This window comes from Trachypithecus francoisi, unplaced genomic scaffold, assembly GCF_009764315.1.
Source record: "Trachypithecus francoisi isolate TF-2019V2 unplaced genomic scaffold, Tfra_2.0 Lachesis_group4, whole genome shotgun sequence".
Classification (NCBI taxonomy): domain Eukaryota; kingdom Metazoa; phylum Chordata; class Mammalia; order Primates; family Cercopithecidae; genus Trachypithecus; species Trachypithecus francoisi.
In genome coordinates this window covers 10,259,318-10,274,024 of record NW_022681469.1, presented here as the reverse complement: position 1 = coordinate 10,274,024, position 14,707 = coordinate 10,259,318, and the positions used below count along the sequence as shown (strand labels likewise).

Sequence of the window (14,707 nt, the reverse complement as noted above, 5' to 3'; positions counted from 1 at the left end):
GAACCTAAATGACTGTCCTTTCTGAAACCTGATGACAATACCTACAACCTTGGTTTCCTTGCCAATATATAAAATAAGCTAGTGTTGAGGCCCCTCGGCCCTGAATGTTTCTGTAATCACCTAGGTACCTGTTCACTCTTCGTGCCCCTCAGCCCCTGCAGGAAGGGTCTGTAGACTAAGAGGTAGAGAGCTTTGCCTCTCAGAGGATGAATCAGCAATGGCATCAAAGCCTAATCTTTCATCTGGGAAGGGGTAAAAGTATGTTTTGCTGCCTGAGATGATTATATTCTTCCAACAAAGAGTTTTAACTTAAAACAGAAAAAGTGGTGCTGTTTGGTTTGCATGTTCTATATTCCACCAGCTGTAGGTTCTTGAATTATCAGTGTTAGTGGAACATTAGATATGAAGCAGCATTTATTGTTTTAAAATAGCTTTGTAATCAGAAAAACGAAATTACACATTAACTGTAGACTTTTTGGAAAATATAAATAACATAAACCTACAAGCCTGGGGCACTGTTGCTGATTATATAAACCACATTGGAATCATGGTATAGGTTTTTTGTATCTTGTTCACTAATGATTTGTTATTAGCAGTTGGTGTTTATTTTAGTGGGTAATGATATTTCATTAACTGAACATACAATAACTCTTATTGGAAATGCAATAACTTCAAGCTTTTTTCTATTTCTTCACTTATGAGTTGTCTTCTCTTCCTCGTGTTTTTATTTGGAGGTACTCACTGCTTTGCTGGAGATCATTATATATTAAGAATATTGACCTTTTGATACATACTACAGATATTTTCCAAGTTTATTTTTCACATTTAGCTATTTAGAATATGTAATAAGGTTCTGACTTAGGTGGTTTAAACAAGTGTCCCATTATTATTAGTTCTTGATAGTACAAGTCCCACCCAATCATTTTTTCATTTTATGTTTTCTTGGCTCTTGAGTATTGATTCATTACCAGTTGAATTTTTCCAGATTTCTCCAAAATTATACTGAATTTGAAAATCTGGGCAAGGCACGGTAGCTGGACAGCCTATAATCCCAGAACTTTGGGAAGCCGAGGCAGGAGAATTGCTTGAAGCCAGGAGTTTGAGACCAGCCTGAGCAACATAGTAAGACCTTGTCTCTAGAAAAAATTAAAAAGTTAGCCGGGTGTGGCGGCTTGCACCTGTAGTCGCAGCTACAGAGGAGGCTGAGGCAGGAGGATCACTTGAGCCCAGGAGTTTGAAGCTGCAGTGAGCTGTGATTGTGCCACTACACTCCACCCTGGGAGACAGGGCCAAGATCCTGTCTCTGAAAATAATATATTTTTTTTAAAAAATCATTTTGGAGAGTATTGGCATTTTTATAATTCAAAATATAATTCTCTTTATTCAGATCACCTGAAAAATTTATTGAACTTTCTTCCTTGCTTTGATAATTTAGTAGTTTCTCTTTAAATTTTTGAAAAGTCTGATTTCTGATGATGATTTCCATGTAATCACTTCAGGGCTTATATTTGTGTGACTCTTGGCTTCAGGTAGTTTTTAATCTAAAGTAGCACATCTTAGTATCTGCACAGAAGATGCATTCATTTCTTAGAGTGGCAGAGACATTACCTCAAAAAGATAAAATATCACTCTCTGACGGTTCAAATGGATGTAAAGACATTTGAACTGTTAATAATGATGATGTTGTTAGGGCACTTAAAAAGGAAGTTTGAAATGGAAATACATATTGCAGAGAAAATGGCAGACATCAGTGGCTATTTAAATATGGTTGTTTACTGTAAAATCAAAGAACTTTTTCCTTTTTCTTTCTTTCTGTTTTTTGAGAGACAGAGTCTTGTTCTGTTGCCCAGGCTGAAATGCAGCAGCACGATCATAGCTCACTATATATCCTTTAACTTCCAGGCTCAAGCCATCCTCCTGCCTCAGCCTCCTGAGTAGCTAGGAAGGACTACAGGTGCATGCCACACCTGGCTAATTTTTTTTTTTTTTTAGAGACAGGGTCGCACTGTGTTGCCCAGGCTGGTCTCAAAATCCTGGCCTCAAGCAGTCCTCCTGCCTCAGCTACCCAAAATGCTGGGATTTCAGGTGTGAGCCATCATGCCCAGCCCTCCCTTATTTTCTTAATCGTAGTTTATTAGAGCTGGCATGTGAATTTAATTTGCCATTATTCAATTTCCTTTAATTTACATATTAAAGAATTGTAACAGTTCTTTACCAATGAATCAAAACCATTCACTTGAATTAATTTTCTGCAGGCAGAGGCTCGTCTGCTTGAGGAACAACGAAGAGTTCAGGTTTACCTTCATGAAAGCACACAAGACGAATTAGCAAGGAAATGTGAACAAGTCCTCATTGAAAAACACTTGGAAATTTTCCACACAGAATTTCAGAATTTATTGGATGCTGACAAAAATGAAGGTGAGCCACAAGACTCATAAAACGTAGGTATTTATTTTTATCTGCTGTTTTGATATTGCTTGAGATTCTAGACTCTCAAGTCAACGGCATTACTTGCCCATGTCAGTCATTTTTAAAAAGATGCATGTGTTTGTACATCGTTATGTACCGATTTCAGACTTCTGCAGAGCATTTTGGTTTGACTTGAGGGAAGAGTGTATTTAGAGTATGACTTGCTGCATACACTTTAGCATTAAACGATGCTACCCTAAGATTTTTCTTGACTGTTCTTCCTTTAAAAATTCTCTAAAATGAGGAGACCGTCATCTTATATTTCCCTTAACCACTCCCATGTTTTACCTGGGGCATGTTAGGAGCTCAATAAAAGACTGAAGTTTGGGTTTTTCTTCTGTGGTCCTCACAAAGTAACCGTATGCTATATACATGTCTTAAAGGAAGAATTTGGGAGACCTTTTCTTAACTCATTTGTTTTTATAGTTGAGATAGAAATCCATATTCTCCTTAAATATATTCTTTTTTTTTTTTTTTTTTTGAGACGGAGTCTTGCTCTGCCACCCAGGCTGGAGTGCAGTGGCCGGATTTCAGCCCACTGCAAGCTCCGCCTCCCGGGTTCACGCCATTCTCCTGCCTCAGCCTCCCCAGTAGCTGGGACTACAGGCACCCGCCTCGTCGCCCGGCTAGTTTTTTGTATTTTTAAGTAGAGACGGGGTTTCACCATATTAGCCAGGATGGTCTCGATCTCTTGACCTCGTGATCCACCCGTCTCGGCCTCCCAAAGTGCTGGGATTACAGGCTTGAGCCACCGCGCCCGGCCTATTCATTATTTTTAAACAAATATTTGAGTGCCTGTTATGTGTCAGGCATAAATACTATTTCAATCTTGAGAATTTTAGGAAGCATTAGAGTTGTTTCTGATATATATATATATTTTTGCTTATTCTTATGTTAGTGGTTTCTCATAGTAAGGAGGAAAATAAACTTACAATAGCATAATTTCATTGTTACTTTTAGCAAAATATACGTATACCACATAGAGAATATTTGGTTATAATTAAATGCTATTGGTTATTAAAGTCTAGAAACATGGTTACTGCCAAGTATTTTTCACCTCAGTGTAAATACATAATTAGTAGAATGCATATGTGAAGTTTGTTTCAGTGCATAAAAGGGGTTTCTTCCTCTTTCAGATTTGGGGCGCATGTATAATCTCGTATCTAGAATCCAGGATGGCCTAGGAGAATTGAAAAAACTGTTGGAGACACACATTCATAATCAGGGTCTTGCAGCCATTGAAAAGTGTGGAGAAGCTGCTTTAAATGTAAGTGAGATTTCACTGACAATCAGTCATGCTGATTATTTCCACATGTGAATTGCAAGCATGTGTTATGCATCTCTACTTCCAAATCTAAGTGGTAACATTTTCATTAGAACTCTGAGAACCTTGCTTTGGCTTTGTTTTTTTCTTTGAGGCGGAGTCTGGCTCTGTCGCCCAGGCTGGAGTGCAGTGGCGCCATCTCGGCTTACTGCAAGCTCCGCCTCCTGGGTTCGCGCCATTCTCCTGCCTCCGCCTCCCGAGTAGCTGGGACTATAGTCGCCTGCCACCATGCCTGGATAATTTTTGTTTTTTTAGTAGAGACGGGGTTTTACCATGTTGGCCAGGCTGGTCTCGAACTGCAGACCTCTGGTGATTTGCCCGCCTTGGCCTCCCAAAGCGCTGGAATTACAGACATGAGCCATCACACCTGGCCGAGAAGAAAAGCTGCTAAAACACATTGATTCTTACGTCTGAATGCAGAAAGCTTCTCTTGTTTTGACTTTATTGTGCATAATGATTAATTATTTTTGATAGCATTATCAAAAATAGTGGTGTTTTTTTGTTTTTTTGTTTTTTTTTTTTTGAGATGGAGTCTCGCTCTGTCGCCCAGGCTGGAGTACAGTGGCTGGATCTCGGCTCACTGCAAGCTCCGCCTCCCGGGTTTACGCCATTCTCCTGCCTCAGCCTCCCGAGTAGCTGGGACTACAGGCGCCCCGCCACCTCGCCCGGCTAGTTTTTTGTATTTTTTAGTAGAGACGGGGTTTCACCGTGTTAGCCAGGATGGTCTCGATCTCCTGACCTCGTGATCCGCCCGTCTCGGCCTCCCAAAGTGCTGGGATTACAGGCTTGAGCCACCGCACCCGGCCCAAAAATAGTGTTTTTTTAATCCTTCCTTTTCTGTTATTTTTGGAAGGCTTCTTTTCCATGTTTAATATTGGAGTTCCTGCTGGCATTCAGCCGCCTCTAGGAATTATTAAAGGGTTTAGTATAAAGCTTTCCTTTAGGTTTTTAAGAACAATTTTATGCCCACAATATGGAAGGGAACTGGCTTAGCCGTGGATTTTGTGAAAAAGATCTCTAGGTTTTAGTAAAAACTTAAGTACGGAGTCCTCAGTGTCGGCACATACAGTGTCTTGACCGTGTGGTGATTCCAGAGCCTGGCCAGGCTGCCTGCACTCAGATCTCAGCTCCACCATTGACGGCTGTCTGACCCTTGGCGAGTTACTTCTGTCTCTGTCATTTTATTTTATTTTTATTTTTTTTAAATAGAGTGATAATGCCTCTCTCATAGGATATTTGTGAATAAATACATATAAAGTGCTCAAATCAGGGCACTAATTGCTCAGCAGTGATGACTGCTGCATGTTCTTATGAGTACACGCAATTTTTTTTAATTTAAAAAACTCATTTAAAAATTACCCTTCAGTTTTTATGACTTTATTTCCAAGCTAAATGTTCCTTTAAAGGGCCTGATTCACACACACACACACACACACACACACACACCCCCCTCACATTTTTTCAGTAATAGAAGATGCCTTCCCAGTTGTTGATTCAGAACTCAATTTACCTATATGGGCAGCAGAGCCAAGTAAATTACTTGACTTTCCTTGAAATGAATGAAGTGGGAAGTCTGTTATTTCATCAGATAGATTAACGAAGCAGTTTTTGGTTTTTTCATGTAAATTGCTATATACTAGGTATGAGATTGGCCTTAGGGAACTCGTGTTCTATGTGAATATAGTTAGATTTAAAATAAACATGATAGCTGGGTGTAGTGGTGTGTACCTATAGTCCCAGCTACTCAGAAGCCTGAGTTAGGAGGGTCACTTGAGCCCAGGGGTTCGGGACCAGCTAGGGCAATGTAGTGAGACCCTGTCTCCTTTAAAAGGAAAAAAGGAAAAAAAAAAAAAAGGGCATTATAAATTACTTTTTCAGTTTTATAGGAAAGATGGGATATTAATTCTAATGTTCATCTTTTCCAAACCAAAGTAAGATTCTAAATTGGAGAAATAATCAACTATGATTCTTATGTCCCATTGTTTTCTTTCTTGGATACAATCAGCTGCCTGATATTCTGGGCACTGAATAAATGCTGTCCGATTGACTTTGTCAATGGGAGTCTTGAATCTGACATTTACCTAACTCGACCAGTTAAAGCAAAAGTATATACCATCTATGTAAAATCATTTCTCTATTTGAGGAAGCTTCATCTGTCAGCAATGGCAACACAAATAAACTGTCTTTACCAGCAGTTACATTTTATGAGAAATCAAGCTTTTAAACAATGCTTGTACTACTTAAATCTAAGCCACTTATTAACCTGAATTTACGAACCAAAACAAGATTTTCCCCCATGAAGAAGAGTTATAGCTCAATAAACCCACGTTGCATCCACCTTCACTCGCAAAAGTCAAATATTAGTTTTTATAGTAAGTTACTGATTCTATTTATTGTTTACATAAGAACTGTTTCTACACTGAACTCATGAAACTCTGGGTTTTTTAATTGTTGTGCTTATGAAGTAAAATGTTCGGGAAAGCAAATACTTTTCCAATTTTCTGCAAAAGGAGTGTTTCCTAAAACCCAGTTTTATTCTTATTTGTAAACTTGCCATTGGCTCCTCCTGTTGGAATGTTGTCTGACTGGTGTGTGGCTTCCTCGTGCCCTTCCCTGCTCTGGGCTCACGCTTGCTACCTCCATTCACGATCTCTGGGAAAGCCCACAGAATTGAAGCTCAGAGGGAGCGTGGGTGCGCAGGCCATAGCCTGGCACACAGTAGGTGCTTGATTACTTATTGTAAGAAGGAAACACAGCTGCTAAAAAAACAAATACTTTTAAATAGGTTTTAGTTTTTATCATTTATGTGGTAAATGTAGAAGACAGATTATAACCCAAACCATAATTATTTTCAAAAACCCACTGATTATGAAAAATCAGGAGAAAAAAAGGTTAGTAAAAGTTAGAATTACTGTACATGATTTTAAGTGGGATTTAATTACCTTGAGAACATAATTTTTAAAGTTTAAAAATTTTTTGCCTAATTAAGTTGAATCATAGTGTATGAGAATCATTTATAATTAGCGTATTAAATGCTGTAGAAGGCACTACCTAAGTGATTTTTTTAAGTGTAAAAAAGTGTGATATCAGTCCTGTGTCTTTCTCTGGACTAGAACACTATATGTGTTACACTGAAGCTGTTATTGATGAAATAAACTCCTTTGAGAGGCCAAAAACAGTTTTTTATCTGGCTAGTCCTTTTATACCACTAATTTGGTTAGAAAACCGGTTTTACTGCTACTATCTGGCCTAGGCTGAAATTCTTAGAGGTTTCCAGTTTATCATATAAGTCAAATATTTTTTGTGTTCGTTGTTTTAGAACCTACTTATGAATTTTCCTTAAGGCATTTTTTTTTCCTAGCTAAAACCAATTTAAAAATTAAAGGCTATTTCTGGAAAACTGGCTCAAAGAGAATTTCCCTCATGGTATCTCCCTCTCGCCACCTAAAAGCTGGCAGCCCTCAGTGAAGTGAAACTGAAGGGAGAGCCCTCCGAACCTGGGAGTCGGCGGGCGGGGACTGTCCATCAGGATTCCGCTCTGTTTGGAAGTGTTCTCTCCAGTCTTCAGAGCGCCTCATGATCAAGGGCATTTGTGCTCAACTGATATGTGAGGCAATCAGCCTATTGCACTGGGGCGCCAGGAGGACTTCGGGAACTTTGCACACAAATATTCAAGGATGGGATTTAAAACTGGTTTCAAGCTGAGCAAGGAATAGGAGAAATGGCTTGTTTAATAGGCAGGTGACCCCATGCATGATTGCTGGCCCAGGAACAGGTTGGGAATGTATCGAAGAATAATCTATATTAAAATATAGAAAGCGATGGCCCCCATCCACGTAGTGAGGCTTGAAGGGGAGCATCTTGAAAGCAGAGACCATTCCTTCATGTGGTCATTTTAAAAAGAATTGAATGCCCACAGTGTGTGCCTAGCCCTGTGCTAGGCTCTTAATTTTTCTTAGTTGACCAAAGCAACTACAGTCTCCTACTTAGAATGGCTCACCTTAATGACTTTTTTGACTTTAAAATGGCATAAAAGCAATAGGCATTTATGATACTCTATCGTACATTGAAAATATTGTCACACATTCAGGTCCGGACGCAGTGGCTCACACCTGTAATCCCAGAATTTTGGGAGGCCAAGGCGGGCAGATCACCTGAGGTCAAGAGTTCAAGACCAGCCTGGCCAATATGGTGAAACCCCGTCTCTACTAAAAGTACAAAAATTAGCTGGGCGTGGTGGCGGGCATCTGTAATCCCAGCTATTCCAGAGGCTGAGGCAGGAGAATCATTTGAACCTGGAAAGCAGAGGTTGCAGTGAGCCAAGATTGCACTGCTATACTCCAGCCTGTGTGACAGAATGAGACTGTCTCAAAAAAAAAAAAAAAAAACAAAACCACACATTGAGTATATGATGGGTTTATTGAAACATAATCCCAAATTGAGGAGTATTTTTAGCTGCATGATGTAGTCAGTGTTTCAACTCAAAGGGCAAACAAATTTTGCAGATCAAACCAAAATCGTCGTTTCATTTATTCAGCAGGCATTTAGGGCATTCCTGTAGTAGACATGATGTCAAGAATTCTGAATTAGAATGCCTTGCCTTTGTCTTTGTCACATCTCCATGACCTCATCTGCCTAGTTTAGTGCCTACATTGCATGTCCATTTGAAACTCACCTCTTCTTCCATTCCTTAGCACAGAGGTGGCAGCTGTGTAGCGTGAGTCACCCTGCCCTCATGCTTTGTTCATCGTAAGCATTAGTAATCTAATAGGGTATAATTTCCCACAGGGTCTGGATGTGGCCTCAGAATCCTTCTCAAAGCAGTAAGCAGCCGGCCTGTCTTCGATAGCGGGCTGTCTCCTCCTCTGTCTTCTGGGATGAGTCAGTGGAGCATGGGAATTCCTCCTCCCTTGGCTCTTACTGTTTTCTGTGCATTTTCTCTCCAGTCCCAAGGCTACCATCTGAATCTGGGCTTCGTCTGTCACTTCTCTTCCCAAATGGCCCCACACCTCTCCCATTCCCATTCATCCCTCATGATAATTAGCAGTTTCATCTTTCAGAAATACCACTTAATACGTTTATAATTTTACTCTACGTTCTTTTCATCCTTTGTTTTAAACAAAGCAGAATAAAGCCCTTCCTTGTGACAATATAAATCATATATTATACTAAATCAAAATCCTCTAATTAGCCCACATTTTCATGAACCCCGTCATCCAGTGAAACTATTCTAATATCATTCCCCCACCCCAAAACCCTGGCTAATGTCTCTATTTGTAACACAGTCATTCTTACCTTCTGTTTGTCTTAGTCCTGCTTTTAAGGCCAGCTCAAATCCTCCCTTCTAGAAAGAGCTGACCTTAACTCTTCCATCCTAAACCCTATTTGTAAAACTCTCATCACAAGTGTACGTGTGTTTATAACTTCCTGTGCTTCCTGTCACTGCACCATAGCTTGTACAGCCCTTGAGAGCGAAGCTCACGCCTCATTACAGTTGTATGCTCTGCGCTTTCGGGCCTAGCCTCTTCCCCAGCAAGGGTCTGTGGATGGTAATGGTGAAGGCCATCTGCTACAGGGCTGCTGTCCCGGCTCCACGACTCTTGACCCTGCTGTGTGTGTCATCTCAGCTGGAGCTCACCATCGTGTACATTTGCTTCACTCTACCTTCCTAGTTTTTCTGTCTTCTCTTCTTAGACACAGTCCTTCTTTTTTCTACCTGTGAAATACCTGTTTATCTCTCAACACCCAGCTCAAAAGTTTTCTCAATCACATTGGAATGGTAGCGTCTCCCCCTCGAAATAATAGCGCATTGGACTGTTGATGTGACATGTGCACTGCTTTATGCTTTAGATGTCCGTGTGAATGTCCCTCTCTTGTAGCAGAGATGGCTCTATCCAGTTTTGTGTCCTCAGAGCTTAGCATGACACTGTGTCCAGAATAGCGTTTCAGTATACTTACATCTTAGTTTATACTTCCCGTTGCTCTGAAAAGGACTTGGGGCCGCTTATACAATACGTGAAATAAAATAGGATAAATAAATCAGAGAGTAGCAAAATAAGGATGTGAAACACAAAATAAAGCTTAATATAATTCTCAGAGTATGTGCAGTGCAGTCCCGTACTCTGGTTAGAGTTAGTCATACTTTGCCCTGAAATCATTGTAGTCAGTACAGAGAGCTTGCCACTAAAGACAGCCAGCGCCGTGGGGTACAGTCAGCTAGTAACTCAGAAGAATGATTTTTCTTGTAGTCGGAGATGAGGATACTTTCTCCAGTGGCTCATCCTAAAAAGCATGATAGTGCCGTGGACAGTATCATCAGCGGGACATGTACAAGGAAATAGGATATCAAGTCCTTGGATAGTTTGATAATTTCCCATGACACCAGCCTATAGCATAATGCCAAAATAAAGTTCAGGAGAAGGGTCAAATAATGCAAGCTTGTAAGTTCTTGTTAATTAATGCTTGACTCTACAGTTGATTCCATTTTGAATGTTTAACACATAATTGCTCAGCAGTCTGGATGTTACTGTATTCCCCTACAAAGACAGTTTTATAAATACACATAAATCAGGCTGTAAGAGAATATTTCCTTACTCTTGGTCTTCAGGGCAGGAGTAGCAACAAAAAAGCACCTCTTTGAAACCGTATCTTGATTTAGTGTCCTCCGCCTAACAGGTATTGCAGTGTGGCCCAACAGAGATGGGTCTGTTGGATACTTCAGCACCCAGCAGGGCTGCCGGCTGTAACACTGGGGTGTTGGGCTGCAGACACTGACTGAGGAGCAGTGTTGTGAAAGTTAGTCGCGGTTCTGAGAATTGCTGTGTTGAAACAGGAGAAATTTTCAGAAGCTGTTCTCAGTAGCTGGCTCCAGGATTGGGGTGATGGTATAACACTTATAAAAGGCAGCACGTCAGATAGAGAATTTGATGGGCAGAAATTAGGTAGCTCTGGCAAGTTATTTTTCAGTGGAAGACTAAGGGGTAGATCGTAGCACCTTAGCAGAAAAAGTTCTATGATTTGGATTGGGGAGCTGAATTAGAAATAATTATACAAGCCCAGTCATTTGTGAACTTAGACACAGTGAACAGACTAATGTACTACCAGGTACTTCTGGTAGATTTGAGTTGGGGTTTAGTTAGACATCCAAGATCCCCTTTCTCTTCTGTAGTTAAGTGCATGATTAAACAACTGAGTCTTGATGCAAACATTCTGTGGATGGTAAGAGAAGAAAATTGTCCAGTCATTGATAAAATGAGCTACAGAACCTTACATTTGGAGTGTATCCCGGCTTGGTTTGCTCAAAGAAGATGGGATACAGAACTGGTTTACACACGTAGGAAGAGGGTCAGATGAGAAACTCCTGGACTCTTAGAGCCATAGCTATTCCTTAAAGCTGGCTAATGGGTTTTTGGGGGTTGATTTTACTATTCTTTTCTTATTTTGAACATGTTTGAAAATATTCTATATTAAAACATTTTTTAAGAAACGAAATGTGCAGGTTTGATTAAGTGGATGTTGGAAAGGAGAAAGTGTCTTTAGGACAAAAGGAAGCACAGTTTTGTACAGTAAGTCGAACATTTAATTACACAAAGAACTGATATATGCTGATAATACATTGATTCAGATAGCATGTATGCTGATCATATATGCTGATTCAGACAGCATGTAGCTAAATTTGTGAATTATAGGTACGTAACTTCAGAGAAACGAGGATGGTTTGGATTTATTTTGTATTGCCATGGTATGAAGAGAATAATCATTTTCCCTAAAAGAAAATGTACACAGTTGTCATTTTGGAGTCTAACATAACCAGGCTTTGCTTTTTTTTTTTTTTTTTCTTTGAGATGGAATCTCACTCTGTCACCCAGGCTGGAGCGCAATGGCATGATCTCGGCTCACTGCAACCTCCGCCTCCCGGGTTCAAGCGATTCTCCTGCCTCGGTCTTCTGAGTAGCTGGGATTATAGGCATGTGCCACCACGCCTGGCCAATTTTTGTATTTTTAGTAGAGACAGGGTTTCGCCATGTTGGCCAGGCAGGTCTTGAACTCCCGACCTCAGCTGATCCACCACGCCTGGCCCAGGCTGTCATTGTTATATCCAACATATACCCTTCTTTCTCTTAATTATAGGGAAGACTTTAATCATTTCACAAGCAAATCCACTATGGATGCATGTCCCTACCCAAATTTGACTTTATACCCACATCAACTAAATTGTAGTTTGTACTGAAGTAACCCTTGATTGGTTCAAGGCCAATTAGAGACCCTGCACATGAACTTCTCTTTCCTGTCCATCCTCACTGAGCCAGGCAGCCCTACTACTCATCTTCCTATACACTACTTCTGTTTCTGAACTAACTTAATTATTCCTTTCTGAAACATCATTCTACCTGGGGAATCTTTTCATTCTCTTCAGAGAAGTCAGTCTTTCCTGGCAAGTCTTAGTTCTACTTTCAAAGTTTAACATTTCCGTCTCTAAACATTCAGCCCCTAAATCTAGTCCACTTACAGCCCCCACATGTACAGAGTGCATTCCAAAAGGCTAAAAATAAGGACTTCAGCCTCACCTTGAACTAAAGGAAAATGTAAGTGTCAGCCAGGACTAGGGGAACAACCAGGGGACGTAACAAAGGCCAGAATCAAAATGAAACCCACACAGTTACGGTGCTGGGATCAGGAATGTGTAGATGGTAGATCAGAATCCAAAGGCGACAATGACATTAAAGATTTAAAAATTATGGTCTGAGGCACAGAGCCATGATTCCAAGATAGATACAAATGATTGAAGCAAAAAGCAGCAGCAGGTAGGCCAGTTAAAATAATGAGAAAAGGTTGGGCGTGGTGGCTCACGCCTGTAATCCCAGCACTTTGGGAGGCTGAGGCAGGCGGATTTGAGAAGAAAGTATATTCTGCTGTTGTTGGATGAAGTAGTCCGTAGATGTCAGCCAGTGATTTGTTATTAATCTTGTGAGTCCTGGGGAACCCAGAGGAACTCCCTCTTCAAACAAATGTTTTAGCTGAGTCTGCATGTGTTGGAGAGTTCTCCAAATTAACTCTCATGTAGTTTATGATGCGTAGTAAAGGGAAGACTTAAAATGCGCTCATTCCAATGCTACATGTATGTGACTGAAATCCAGGAGCAACTGCAGCAACATTTTTGAATTTAGACCCATAGAGGCTTTGGGGGAGGAGCATTTTCTTGCTGGCATTCTTTAACATTGCCAGGGCATCACCATGAAAATAATGAAGGTCAGGCACGGTGGGTGACACCTATAATCCCAGCATTTTGGGAGGCTCAGTCGGGTGGATCACCTGAGGTCAGGAGTTTGAGACCAGCCTGGCCAACATGGTGAAATCCCGTCTCTACTAAAAATAAAATTAGCTGGGTGTCATGGCATGCACGTGTAATCTCAGCTACTTGGGAGGCTGAGGCAGAAGAGTCGCTTGAACCAGGGAGGCAGAGGTTGCAGTGAGCCAAGATCACACCACTGCACTCCAGCCTGGGTGACAGAACAAGACCCTGTCCAAAAAAAAAAAAATGAGAAAAGAGAGTACTTGCTAAATTGTTAGTGTTTTTGTCTCAGTATTTTAAGTTTTAGACCACGCTCCATCTGAAGAACTGTTGGTTTCTGCTTATTGAAAGAGGTTAGGTGATAGAGTAGAAAAGGCCTATTAAGAAAATGCAAGATTATTTCTAAATGATTTTTGAGGTCTAACATTTTTTTGCCAGTTAATATCAAAATTAATGTTTTCCCCTGAGCACACACAGACTGGCAGGGGTGGACACCACAGAACCATACCAGGTGGTGGGGACCTCAGAACCATGCCAGGTGGTGGGGACCTCAGAACCATGCCGGGTGGTGGGGACACCACAGAACCATGCCTGGTGGTGGGGACACCACTGAGCACCTTCCCAGATAATGGTCTAAGTGCATGCTCTGCACACATAACTCTCTGTGGTTTTTTTTCTGAAACTTTTCTTCTCTATGTTTTACATGGAGATAATACTACTTGAAGACCAAGTGCTGATGCTAATGGGAAAAACGACACTGCCCCCAAACAATTGCACGATATGTTTTTGTTACTTAATGGCGCCTCATTTCTCTCCCCTTCTTAAGGAAAAATTATCTAGCGGTAAGACTGGACAGTGTTGAGCCAGGTCCTGGTGTCCTGAGGTTGAGTGTTGTTGTCGACTGCCTGTCCTCAGGGAACTCTCCTAAAGCTCTTGTAATTGATCTGCTCTCTTTAGCCCTTTGCTGGATGAAAGGTGTGGAGGCTGAATGTACCCTCAGAGGTAGTGTAGGCAAGAGCAACTTTCCACAGACTGTCAGATCTGTCCCCTCAGCCTGGAGAGCACCAGTTTATGTACGTGAAATGGTGAAGGAGGCTCCCCTCGAGCCTGTAGCACCCCAGTATTCCTCTTTAGCAATATTCTTGAATGGTGCTGGGTTATTAGGAAGTGTTCGAGTGTTAAAGTATCACTTAGGATCACAACTGACCCCCAGAAATTGTGTGTAAATATATACCAACTCTCCATGAGATGATGTCCTCAGACCTCTCTGTATGCCATATTTGGTTTACCTTTTTAAGAAAGAGTAGGATAAAAAGTTACGTGAGACTCTTAACGTGTATTTTCTTTTCATGAAATTGGCTTTTAGAATTATCCTTTTAGTGGAAATGTATGGAATAAAAGGTCGTAATTCAGTTATCATTATTATTATGTTGCTGGTTCAGCCATTTAGAAAATGATTTGATGAATGCCACTTCACTAGGTACTTAGAAGTATGGCAGTGGCAGCAGGCAGACACGGCCCCAGTGGGCAGCACTGAGATGTGCCCAGCAAGAAAGGCCGTTAGCAAGGAATTGGCAGGTGTGATTACTGTTGGGATGGGGTTTGGGTAATCTAACAGGGCA

General features: G+C 40.9%; 1 protein-coding gene across 4 annotated transcripts in view; it reads left to right on the top strand.

Annotated features, from left to right (window-relative positions):
* The window catches only part of CUL1 (cullin 1), a 103,391-nt gene that overhangs the window by 66,770 nt on the left and 21,914 nt on the right, over nt 1-14,707 (top strand). For all 4 annotated transcript variants that reach the window (XM_033194487.1, XM_033194490.1, XM_033194486.1 and 1 more), the window contains exons 8-9: nt 2,256-2,418; nt 3,606-3,736. In XM_033194487.1, the coding sequence (XP_033050378.1) occupies nt 2,256-2,418; nt 3,606-3,736 (294 nt within the window). The remainder of the gene's footprint in view (nt 1-2,255; nt 2,419-3,605; nt 3,737-14,707) is intronic.